The sequence below is a fragment of the Hyperolius riggenbachi genome, chromosome 3, assembly GCF_040937935.1.
Source record: "Hyperolius riggenbachi isolate aHypRig1 chromosome 3, aHypRig1.pri, whole genome shotgun sequence".
NCBI lineage: Eukaryota > Metazoa > Chordata > Amphibia > Anura > Hyperoliidae > Hyperolius > Hyperolius riggenbachi.
In genome coordinates, this window is record NC_090648.1 from 129273395 (window position 1) to 129286621 (window position 13227).

The 13227-nt window shown below is 43.1% G+C and overlaps 1 protein-coding gene across 5 annotated transcripts in view; it reads right to left on the minus strand.

The window, feature by feature from the left end:
• Window positions 1–3933: 3933 nt before the first annotated feature.
• The window catches only part of GMCL1 (germ cell-less 1, spermatogenesis associated), a 178578-nt gene continuing 169284 nt past the window's right edge, over window positions 3934–13227 (minus strand). For all 5 annotated transcript variants that reach the window (XM_068274930.1, XM_068274932.1, XM_068274931.1 and 2 more), the window contains exons 13-15: window positions 10145–10290; window positions 6748–6835; window positions 3934–4125 (exon numbers count right to left, since the gene is read on the minus strand). In XM_068274930.1, the coding sequence (XP_068131031.1) occupies window positions 3997–4125; window positions 6748–6835; window positions 10145–10290 (363 nt within the window). In that variant the 3' untranslated portion in view covers window positions 3934–3996. The remainder of the gene's footprint in view (window positions 4126–6747; window positions 6836–10144; window positions 10291–13227) is intronic.

Sequence of the window (13227 nt, forward strand, 5' to 3'; positions counted from 1 at the left end):
CGTCTAACAAGCCTTGAAATATTAACCTTCCCTGGCTCCAGCGGGGGCGCGGTTGCGGCTCTCAGCACGGAAATAGCCGATTCCAGTTGGGTCCGCTCTACCACGCAGGAGACTTGCGCCTGCGCAGTAGAGCGGGCGACAGTAATCTGCTATTTCCACCTATCTCCAAGCGGAGAGCCGATACTGCGCCTGCGCGGGAGCCGGGAAGGTAAATATTTACATCCCCGCTGTTCGGAGGGGCACAGCGAGACCGCCGTGGGACACAGGAGGATGGGAAAAGCCTCGATAGGATCCGGAGGCTTCCCCCGCCCGAGGTTCAGTACCCCCCCCCCAGGGGATTGTTTTTTGTTACAGATTTTATTTCAAGCCCACCTACGGAGGGGAAAATGATAAGCAATCCGATAAGACCAAAATAATTGTTTGGAAATTCTGATCGACAGAATGATCGATAGAACATTCTTTTGTCGTCAATCAGCACCATTAACCGTACCAGATAGATCATGCGGTCGATCGTGCTGGAGATTGTACCGTTAATAGGCACTTTTAGATCTGGATTACTGCCTTGGAGCTTACACTTTTTTTTTAAAGGACAACCATTGCAAAATATTATCAAATTTAAATTACATACATATAAATGTACTTTTATCCCTGAATAAAATGCACTGTAAATTACCTTTGTTTTCCTATGGTGCTGTCACTTGCAGAGAGTTGTGATAATCTGCCAGATCTGTCAGGTTTTGGACTAGTCCATCTCCACATGAGGGATTCTCAGGGTTTTGTTTATTTACAAAATCTCTTACTGAATTTCAGTTGCTCAGTCCAACTACCAAAATAGTGTGTAGGCAAGTAAGGAAGCTGGCAGACATCTTTGTGTAGATCCTTTACAGGAAGTGCTTTTGTAAAGAATAAAGGAAATACTGAGTAACCCCCATTAGGAGATGGACCAGTCCAAAACCTGACAGATCTGTCAGCTTATTGCACATACTGTAAGCGACAGCAATATAGAAGAAAAACAATATATTATGCATTTTACTCTGGGAGAGATGAACATTTTACATGTATGTTTTAAATTGTATATTTTTTGTGATAGTGGTCCTTTACGTGTTACAGCATTAAATAATTAAAACCTGAGGGAGAATCTGCTATACTCACCTATTCTCTGACAATCTAATAGATGTCAGGTCCCTCAGTACTGGAAGCCAACAATGCTCTCCACTGTTGGCTACTGCACTGAGACACCAAAGAGATCTGCCTGCAATCTCTGTGGTCTGTAATGCAGATTTAAATGGAGTAGCTACCAGAGACAGATAAGCATGACCCCTGCTGCACTTGTCAGTGGTAGAGTGCAGTGCTGGATGGAGGCACTGATTGACCTGTCACCTGTAAGCATGCCATGAAGAGGGGAGTATAACTTATCTTGCTTCATATCCTGTAGGGAAACTTTCAAAACAATTCTGCAGTAGCACCTTTGAATTTCACTCTAAAACATTCTAACAAGGCGAAATTTCATAGTGTCATTTCTGCTAGAAAACTAGGCTTTTGCATACCTTACTTTACATATGCAATGGCTGACCCGGAGGCCTGCAAGATGTTTAAGGCTTAAAGGTGAAATATATTAAATAAAGGTAGAAAAAACAAACAAAAATTCCTGGAAAAAAATATTAACAAAAAAATATTTAACAATACAACATGACAAAATACAGAAACATCGTCAATATGGGCACTGTATAATAATAATCTTGCTACTTTGCTTATTATTAAACATTATACAACATGTTTGGCATCCTGTTACACTAGCTTTTTTTTTTTTTTCTAGACTGACCCATAGACCAGATGCCTCACTGACAAAGGTGGCGATACAACTACCGGAATGCATTACAGCACCTACAGTAGATCCAGGGTAACTCGGAGGGGAAATTAGGGAATAGACCCAGTGCAATGCCATTCCCTTACCCCACAGAGGGGAGACCATGTGGTGCTCATGAGTACAGAGATTTTTCGACATGTTAGCAAACATCTGATGGCTAACACGTTGTTCTGATGCACCCATCAATGCCCCTCTAATAAAGTTTCACTCCTTCAAATGTCACAAGCAGACAGGGAGAGCATGGTCACCCCATTGTACAAAATAAATATAAACAAAATCTGCATGGCAGATTGCTGAGTGATTCTGGGAAGCTAAATAAAAAATAGGCAATGCTACAACTCTACTCTATGCAGAATGCATACTATATACATATAATAAAGGTGACTTTTGGCTTGTAATGTTAAAGCAGCATTTCTGACATCATGGTCTATATTTCGTGAGATAAAAGGGGCTCACCAGGAAGGGCTAGAGCAATAAACTTAGTTGCCATGACAAAGGCAACCAGGTATTGATTTTGCGGTTCTTAACCTAAACTATACTGAGCAAAAATATAGATTAAAAAAAATAAGGATTTATGCATTGGCAATACATTTTTTAAATGTATAAATGCCTTTATTGCAATTGCTGCTGGCTCATGTTACTAGCTAGTGGTGCTGCACTTCATCTGCAAATCCACTAGGGGTTACTGCAGGATGTAGAAGGAACAGTCATTAACTTTGGGCAATTCTGGCAGTGGTGCATTGGTTAGGTAGACAGTGTTCAGTTATTCTATTGACTAATGCCATTCAGCTGTTGGGGGTCATTTTATCACCAGGTGTTCAGGTATAACAGTCAAAATGCCCAGAACACACTTGGTTCTGGGGTGGAGGAAGTTACACAGTCATTTAGATATTGCACAACTGAAATGCATAGATGATGAAAATGTGAATGTTGGTTAGGATTGGAGGTACATGAGGCGGGCTAGAGGATAGGGCAGTAGGAAGTTGGCATTTGCCGTTATGGTTAGGATGATTAATGTAAGGCACCAAAAAGGGTGTTGATATTAAAGTTGCTTTGAACCCACATTAACTATTGTAATAAAATCATTCTTCAGTCACAACTCTGAAAGCAGATATATTTTTCCAGCTTACCACAAGGTGGCGATGGTACTCACAAGTTCCAATGTTTGTTTATATCCTCATGTGGGTCTATAGTTCCTGTTAACACTATGTAACAGTCTGGAAAGTGAGTGGGCAAAAGCTGAAAATTGGATTTTTTTTAAGTGAATAAACATTACTGCTTGTTGTGCAAGTCAAGTCTTCAGAAGATGAAACAGTCATCAGAAGAGGGTTGAAGTCAAGGAGGTGAATAGGGAAGGGGGAAGAAAATGAAACTGTTGCAGAGAGCTGTATTGCTTTAACAATATCCAGTGCAAAAGTCAGCAACGATGGAGCAATGATGGACCTCTACTGTAGAGCCTCAGTTCTTGAAATGCCCCCTCTCCCTCTCTGTTACAGTAGAAGTTGAGTAGCAGTACAGCTGGCTGCAGCCAATGTGTGCCAGCCCCGGTGACCCGGTGATGAAATTACATTTCCTCCTTTTGGCCATACAGCGCACTGCTCAGAATTAAGTCGCTTATTGTTTGAGTCAGTCATCAGCAGCTCTTCGATAGGCATTTCCACATTTAAAACCTGACTTGTAATGCTTAAATTTGTAGAGATAAAGCTCTTTGTTTTAACTTTCAATACAACTTTAAAAATAGGCTTGGAAAACTGGAAAAATTGCCTGAGCACTCGCTCAGTCGCTAGAGGGAATCAACGCAGAACAGAAGTTTTCTTAAGAACCTTCTGTAAAGCAATTAAAACTGTGGGAACTTTGACGATTGCTGTGAGTTCCACCTCAGTCTTCCGCTGCACTAGACTCCATAAATAAGTCCAACTTATCATACCTTATGTTACATTCATTGCATCTGCCAAAAAGAAAGGCTTAGAAATCTGCAAGAACCACAACATAAGAAGTCACATATCGATATGGGGTAACATCTCTTCTGTTCCCTCGATTTAGCACAAATGTCAGGCAAAGAATCCTGGCATTCAAAAATGTTCTTTAATAAAGTACAAATGAAGGTTTGGAGGTGTGGGACTATCGTCTCAGCCATCAGGGTTGTCCAGCTGACCTTCTGCCTCCACACGTTTCTCGGAGGAGGTGTACAGGAAGTTGCAGCAGATGTAAAGTGGATACACAAGCAGGCGACTGTCCAAGTTCATAACCACTTGTTCCTAAAAAGAAGAAGGACCATGTAAGTGTGAGTAATACAGATGCTTTTAAAATTGCAGTCAACATTCAAATATTCAAGAGCTTTCTGTGTGCAGGTGAGATCAATTACTAATATTCAGAGGATGGCACTGTTTGTGGGCAACAGATTCCAGTTAAAAGTGAAAATTTGCACTAGGGTTTTTTTTTTTAAAGTGAAAATGTATTTGCAACACTTTCGGGAGTATACACAACTGACCTCATCAGGCCAAATATCAGTGCCTAAAACGTTAACAAAAAAGATATTTAATACCAGAAACATAGGACAAATCGTGCAAATACATTTTCACTTTACATTACATCCATGTCCACCATGTACCGGAGGGGAGACAGCTATTGGTTCGTTACCCTGTATAGCAACCTTATCTAAACCTATCCTCCGCCTGAGAGAAAATATTATACAATTGGGCTCCTGTTGTCCCTGTGTTTAATTTTTAAGGTATTGACACCTATCTCTCAAGCGGAATGTTGCAGCATCTGCATTGGATTCTGACTGTGTAATAGCTATAAGCATGAGGTGACAGATGCCCCATCTGACCATTTCTGTCGTCAGGGGCAGCAATCTTATGTTTATCTGTGCAGCTGAAAATCACTAGTCACCTGCGTTTTCGGGAAGAGAAGGGGGAAAAAGCTGCCTCTATTGACCAAGCAAGGTAGAAAATCTGTCCCAATTGTGACCCTCTCTCCCCATTGTCGTGCGCAGCGGGTTACCGGGGGGGGGGGGGGGGTGCGCGACGGCATAGCTAGCATAGTTGCCCCAGTATGGCTAGAATAGTTACCCCAGCATAGCTAGTATAGTGGCCAGTATAGCTAGTATAGTCCCAGTATGGGTAGGTAGCGCCCCAGTATAGCTAGTATAGTGCCCAGTATGGGTAGGTAGTGCCCCAGTATAGCTAGTATAGTGTCCAGTATGGGTAGGTAGTGCCCCAGTATGGGTAGTATAGTGCCCCAGTATGGGTAGTATAGTGCCCCAGTATGGGTAGTATAGTGCCCCAGTATGGGTAGTATAGTGCCCCAGTATGGGTAGTATAGTGCCCAGTATGGGTAGTATAGTGCCCAGTATGGGTAGTATAGTGCCCAGTAAGGGTAGTATAGTGCCCAGTAAGGGTAGTATAGTGCCCAGTAAGGGTAGTATAGTGCCCAGTAAGGGTAGTATAGTGCCCAGTAAGGGTAGTATAGTGCCCAGTAAGGGTAGTATAGTGCCCAGTAAGGGTAAGTAGTGCCCCAGTATAGCTAGTATAGGTAGGTAGTGCCCCAGTATAGTGCCCAGTATGGGTAGGTAGTGCCCCAGTATAGCCAGTATCGTGCCCAGTATAGGTAGTATAGCGCCCCAGTATGGGTAGGTAGTGCCCCAGTATAGCCATCCCCACCCCCCCACCCCTGCTGCTGTTACCTTAGCCGGCAGCCACTTCCTCTATATTCCCCTCTCCTACCCGTGTAACTGATTCACAGCAGCGCGGCCCGCGGCCGCTGTGATGAGGCAGGAAGTAGGAGAGAGTGCGGCTTCCTGTAGCGGCGATGTGCATCGCCATTACTATGGGAACCGCTCGCTCTCTCCTGCTTCCTGCCTCATCACAGCAACCGCAGCTGCTGTGATGTGGCAGGAAGCAGGAGAGAGAGAGCGAGCGGTTTGCAGTTATTCCCCCCCCCCCCCCGCGGGGAGAGGGGGGATAACTGTAAACGTCCCACGGACCAGCAGTGGGCCGCGGAACGGTGGTTGGGGATATACACCATTAAAACATTTTACCATCTTATTAAGGAACTCTCATAATACTTTTCTAGAGTGTATTAAGCAGCCTTAAATTACTCTCTGGTGGAGTATCACACCAATACTAACTATGTCATCTAACTTCTAAACCCAGAAATCTTAAAAGGACAATCTAAAATACACTGAATTGCCAAATCAATCCCAAGTTGCCCAACGATCAATAACACGATTATAACAATTATTAAGTTCAAATCTCTATTCATTATTAAGTTCAAACCCCCCAGATATGCCCAATAGTTGGTCAGCTACAGTTCACACACAGCTCTCCTCTCTGCACTGCTGGCCGCATGGTATAATTTATCTCAGCCATTACGAACAGGCATCAACGATAGCAGAGGCTATTACTTCCATTATAAACTATTCATGGTTATCTAACGTTCAGCTTCTCAAGAATTAATCTGATGTTTGTGTTCAATATTACTTTAAAGCTGGATTGTGATCTTTATTTTAGAGTGCATTTTAGCTGCTGAAATGTGCGTAATTTGCCTTCCAGTATAACCCAGCACAACTCTGTTGCTACCATTTTGGGAATGGCATTCAAACATTTTATTGCATTGTTACATTATTGTCAAGTCCTGTTAAGACTAAAAAAGGGCAAAGTTCCATTTTTTATTAAGTACAAACACACTATGGGGATCTAGGCAGAAACTACTATTTTATTTATGCAATAAGTAATCTGTCCAGTTTCTGTGTTCGCTTTAACCTCCCTCATGCGCTTATTAAACCCAGAGGCCAGTTATATCTCTCTCCATACATATTTATAGCTAGCTTGAAAATTGCTGATCATAATTTCTTAAAACCATTAAAACAGAACACGTACCTGATCTTTTTCAAGGCTGAGTATCTGATACCCGCTAGTCTTATTGCAGATCAGTTTACCATTGGAATCGAATGACGACAAACGCAATCTGGGAACAAAACAGAACAAAATGATTGGATGAAAAAGATTTAAGACAATACTTACGCACATTAGTGTGTGGCTATACAAAGACCACAGTAGAATGGGGGTGTTACTTTTTCACAAGACTAGTATCGGTTTTGATGAAGGCTTTCCCTTCAATCAAACAAGTATTCATAAACCAAAGTATTACATTTACTCGGGTAGTCTTTAGCATTACCGTATACTACATTTGTTAGAAGATTCCAAAAATATAAACTGTCACAAAAGTAACTACAATGGATAAAAAATAATTCCAAATTCATATACTATATGTTTATGTTATAGAATGTATATGTAGTTATGTACAGACTTATCACCAAAGCTGTCTGCAATCCTTTTTCAGTGTGCAGTTTGCAGCTAAAAACGGAAAAAGATGATGCAGTTCCTGTTTATCGTTCGTTGTTTCCAGTAAGTCACTATAGAACACAGGTAGAATAAGGTAATTGAGCACCCATGGTACACATGCCTTAGTGCCACCAATTAATCCTTAACCACTTTATCCACTACTACCGTATATCTACGTCCTTTGTGACTTTATCTAAGCCACGAGTCAGTAGATATAAGTCTTGTAGCAGAAGCAGGGCTGTGCAGGATTGGGCTTGCTCCTGTGCACATTTCTGGCACTATCTGATGCAACACTAATTGGTAAACAGGAATATAGGTTTCCTGAGCTAATGAGATTGATTTTTACCATCAGTTTATAGTGAAAAATACACTCTGTAGTATTATTTAAGAATCAAATATCTTCACCATAAATTGTGACAGGAACTAAGTTATAAGTGATAAGCGGTAAGAATAGCCAAACAAAATTTGTGTTTTTTTTATCTACAGTAGCACTTTTTATTTTTTAAACTGGAATTGGTAACACTGAGAAATAATGTGTATTTTCTCCATGGCGACGGGGCGGGATGACGTCACCGACGTCGTGACGTCAAAGGGGAATCCGATCCACCCCACGGCGCTGCCTGGCACTGATTGGCCAGGCAGCGCACGGGGTCTGGGGGGGGGGGGGGGGGGCGGCTGCGGCGACGGGTATAGCGGCGGATCGGCGGCGATCGGAGGTTACACGCAGCTAGCAAAGTGCTAGCTGTGTGTAACAAAAAAAAATTTATGCAAATCAGCCCAGCGGGGCCTGAGCGGCGCCTCCCGGCGGCATAGCCCAAGCTCAGCTCGGGCTTACCGCCAGGGAGGTTAAATAAAACATTTTTTCGTGTCATAAGTAGGGATGAAGTTATTTCTGATTAAATAAAGACATAGCTAAACTGTAAAAACTGCCCTGGTCTATAAGTGGGAAACAACGTCTGGATGCAAAGTGGTTAATGTGCCAAGATCCTAGCACTTTAACTGTGCTAACAGAATGTAGACCCCTGACCAGCCAGATACTGGCATGCACCTTTGGGGCAAAATCATCCAGAATGCCTCCAGGAGTCAAAAAGGTCAAACATGAATCTATGATGTAAAATCCTTTTCTCCTGGCATGCATCCATGAGGCAAAACATTCCTTGTCAGCATGCATAATGTAAAAATGTCCCAGCGTGCAAGCATGACATATCTCAAGGCCTGCACCTGTGAGGCAAAATCTCCCAGCATACATAAGTAAAGCAAAAATCTGTCTTTGTGGGTCTGTGACAATTACTTGTCCATCCTCTTGCTCGAGCGTTCATCTGTGCATCGGCAACTGTGGATTTATGCCTTTAGTTGAGCACATACGCATGTGAGGAGTTTGCCAAAAATGTTTGCACATGCATGACGCATTACTTTGCTTATACGTCCTTTCAGCTATTCTATATCTGCTCCTTTTAAGTGACCTCTGCCTGATACCTCAATCTTGTGACCTTGCTCAATAATGTTCTCTGCTTGTACTGGCCTCAGCTTGTGACCCTAGGTGTTCATGACTGCCCTTACTCTGCTGGTGCATGAACTATGCTTATATGCTGCTCCCCACCAACTACCCCACACCACTGGCAGGGAGAACAAATGACAATGTGATTTGAAGGCAATCCCAGGGCCCATGGATAATGTGATTTGAAGGAAATCCCAGAGCCTATGGACAATGCGATTTGAAAAAAATCCCAGAGCCTATGGACAATGATTTGAAGGAAATTCCAAAGCCCATGGGCAATGTGATTTGAATGCAAACCCAGGGGACCGTGACTTGGTGGTCCCCAGCAGCAAATAATCCATCTGTCACCAGGGGTAGTAGATCACCATCCATTGCAGAGATGTGGTGGGGTGTGGGTGTCGGAGCACCCTCTAAGAAAAGGCACAGGAGACAAAAAGGGAGCCCAGTGGTGCAGTACATCAAAGGAAAATGGTAAATGTAAAAGAAACAAGATTCTACTCACAAATGTGGGTTGCAGAGGGGCAACCGACCACAAGAAGCAGGTGGAGACAATGAACCAGACTCCACTCGGGGAGCTCACTGTGGACCTGGATGCGGTCGCTCTCTTTGAGAAAAGAAGGGAAACCGATTTCCACCGTGGTAAAACCACGGGTACTCTGTCTCCACCCCTCAAACGGGTGGCTCCCTATGCTAAACTTTTTGCTTAGTTTGGCACTGATATTGGCCTGAGGAAGCGGGCTCGGACCCGTGAAACTCGTTGCCTGTGCTACCACTAATAAAATCTTGTTTGTACAAAGATTTTTTGTCTTTGAGGTAAGCTACCTCAATCTTTTGTAGATTTTAAACTGCTCTTAAATGCTTTTATTATAGACCAGGGCGCCTCTTTTACCTAACCAGTGCATCCATTGCAGAGAGTTCCTGAGAAAATCAGGCAGCAACTTAAGGTGTCCACTAATGACACAATTTTGGTGGTACAATCTTGCCACTTCTGTGTCATATGAGGGAGTCGAGGGACTACCTAAAGTACCCATTCAAAGCATTTTCACTTAGTTTACCTGTCTACTACATATATTTGTTAAGATTGTACAAGCAAGATTGCATAATTGATAGGCACCGTGCCTTGGGGAAGCCCTTGCTAACCACCAGAGGGAGAGTCAACAGTGTTGTTATAGCATCTGTAAGGCAACTTCTCTCAGTAAGTATCTGTGAGGCACCACTACATAAATAATCTGTAGTAAAGAACTGAGGTCATACTTTACATATGCCTTTGGAATTACTTTAAAGCATTTGTTTGACTGACATCAGCCATAAAAGCCAACAAACGTATTACCTACATGTTATATAGTTGGGCAACAGTTTTTCATTCATAAACTGGTTTCATTCGGCAGCCTGATACTTTCTGTCCCCCATCTTCTTTCTGAGGGGACAACTTACCTGAATGCAATGTTTCTCTGGGGCTGCAGGCTGACTGAGCCACTACACGGCTGGTTCAGTGTGTTTCTTTTAAATATGATGTAGCGGTTGGTGTAGGTAACCAACAGGTCGAACCCAAAGTTGAATCCAGTCCAGCGCCAGCAGTACTAGAATAAAATCAATAGAATTAGGGCAGGTCTATTTGTCTCAGTTAAAGACATGAGGATTCTACATGCAAACATTATTTTTCTGTCAGCAGGGCTAGAAACTGAAAACACACTCAGCACAATGCAAAGTAATGTTAAACCCTTAAAGGGATACTGTAGGGGGGGGGGGGGGTCGGGGGAAAATTAGTTGAACATACCCGGAGCTTCTAATGGTCCCCCACAGACATCCTGTGCCCACGCAGCCACTCACCGATGCTCTGGCCCCGCCTCCGGTTCACTTCTGGAATTTCAGACTTTAAAGTCTGAAAACCACTGTGCCTGGGTTGCAGTGTCCTCGCTTCCCCTGATGTCACCAGGAGCGCACGGCGCAGACACAGACCATACTTGGCCTGCGTAGTACGCGCTTGGTGACATCAGCGGGTGTGAGGACACGGCAACGCAGACGCAGTGGTTTTCAGACTTTAAAGTCTGAAATTCCAAAAGTGACCCAGAGGTGGGGCCGGAGCATTGGGGAGTGGCTGCGCGGGCACAGGATGTCTGTGGGGGACCGTTAGAAGCCCCGGGTAAGTTCAACTCATTTTCCCCCCAACCCCCTACAGTATCCCTTTAAGGCCTGGGGCCCACTAGTATACTTAGAGGAGTGATTTCCGCTTTCTAGGAATTGCCAGCAGTCCAAAAAGCGCTTTACATTAAAGCCTATAGTAGTGATTCCACAGAAAGGATTGGGATTTGCCAATGCCTGCAGCATTTTCAGAGCAATTTCATTCAGGGAATGCAGCGGGCAAAAACGCTTCGGAAATCGCTGTTTTTACTGGCAATATAGCTCTACTGCCTGAAACTGAGGTAAATATGAATTTACCATCATTACCTCAACTCAAAAACATATCCCAAACATAGTTTGTTTGCCGCAAGCCGTAACTCCTATAGCCTATTAAAAAAACTAAAGTTAATCCTGCCTTTGTAGCATGAAACAGTCTTTATCCAAATAGATTTCTGTGCTGCCTGACTGCTTTAGGTCTTTCACTGGACCAAGTCATAGGAAGACAAAGAATACAGATTCCCCTCTGAATCCCACTACAGCAGCATAGATGGAAAAAAAAAAACCTGCTGAAGTGCTTTTTTTTTGTAAAAATAAGCAACCCTGTGACCCCTGCCAGCCGCACTCAATCTGATTCCAGACTACCTGTCTACATTTACCACCAAAGAAAGAAGAGGCATGCGCTGCATAATAAAGAGGGAAGGAGGGCAAAGGTGGTACAGAGAGGCACTGTGTGCGTGGGCACAGAGGCAGACACTGGAGGCACTGAGGTACAAAGGTGACACAGAGGTGGACACTGGAGGCATGAGGCGAGGCACAGAGGAGGTAGAGGGTATAAAGATGATACAATGTTTCGACTTAAGAATGGATTCAGGTTAAAGGTGGCCACTAACGGTCCAATTTCTAGCAAAAAATCGTTCGAGCGATCAGAAATTCTGATCGGATGAAAAAACGTTCACTACACCATCAACTAACCAATCTTTACTTCCTATCTATCACGACCACCAAAAAAATCCAAATTTTCGTTCAACGAAAATTCATTCAGGCAACATTTTTTTCACTCGTTCATAATCTATTGTGTCCACCAATGGAGATTATTTACAACCAATCCGATCAGAATTTCTGATCGCTCGAACGATTTTTCGCTAGAAATTGGACCATTAGTGGCCAGCTTAAGAATTATCTTGTTAGTTTCCCTGGGACTACCTGTATGTTCTCAGTATCACTAGTAGTCAGTGCTGTGATTTGCACATTTGGTTCCCACTGAAAACCTATACAGCTTTTTTTCCAAAATATCAGTGAAGTCCATGTCCTAAATTATTTAACACCGAAATGTGGAGCCATCTGTGATAACCAAAAGTATAGTTGGTTAGGCCACTGGATGAAGCATGGCAAAGCTGCTGATGTTTTATCTATACAGAATGAGACAAAATCCCTGGCTGAATGCAGAAAGCAAGGAAGCAGAGGCCAGAGATGGGAGTTCAAAGCTGTAGAAGGCTGTGTGGGACTGTGAAGAGATGAGGGAGTAGAAGTCTGAATGCTTGGTCACAGCGTTTATAACAACCTAATTCCTCTTATCTTCCCAAACGTGATACCGTGGCGCCCCAATATACTAAGAGTAGATTGCTGCTGTGAAAGGATGAATCCTTTACATCCAAATAGTCAAAATTGTTTTGCGTAGCACAGCGCAGGTATACTCTTCTTAATAGGTGATATTCTTATTTATTTCTCCACCTATATGCACTCAATGTGCAAATAAAGCAAATAAGGTGCCTTCAGTGAAGTATATGAGTTTGTTTATTTCTGGATTAAAAAGATAAATACAGGCTATACGAGTTGGGCACTTACTTCTGGAGGGTCCCAATCCACTCAGGACCATCCCTAGGTGATATCGCTTCCCACTCCAGGTGGTACTTAAGCCCTTCTACTCGAACCTTTCTCTGTGCTGCCCGCTCCTGTCCCGACTAGTTTCAGCAAGTGCCGTCTTCAGGGGATAAAACCTTAAGTACCACCTGGAGTGGGAAGCGATATCGCCTAGGGAGGGTCCTGAGTGGATTGGGACCCTCCAGAAGTAAGTGTCCAACTCGTATAGCCTGTATTTATCTTTTTAATCCAGAAATAAGCAAACTCATATACTTCACTGAAAGCACCTTATTTGCTTTATTTGCACATTGAGTGCATATAGGTGGAGAAATAAATAAGAATATCATCTATTAAGAAGAGTATACCTGCGCTGTGCTACGCAAAATAATCCCTCTTATCTGGAAGTAATGAGCCACTCTAATTTGAGCTGATATCTCTGTGGGTGTGCCGTTTAGATGGGCTATATGTAAAACACAGGGGGTTATATATTTCTGTGCTCCCATGAAAACAGGAAGTAACCACAAGGTGGTTATTTT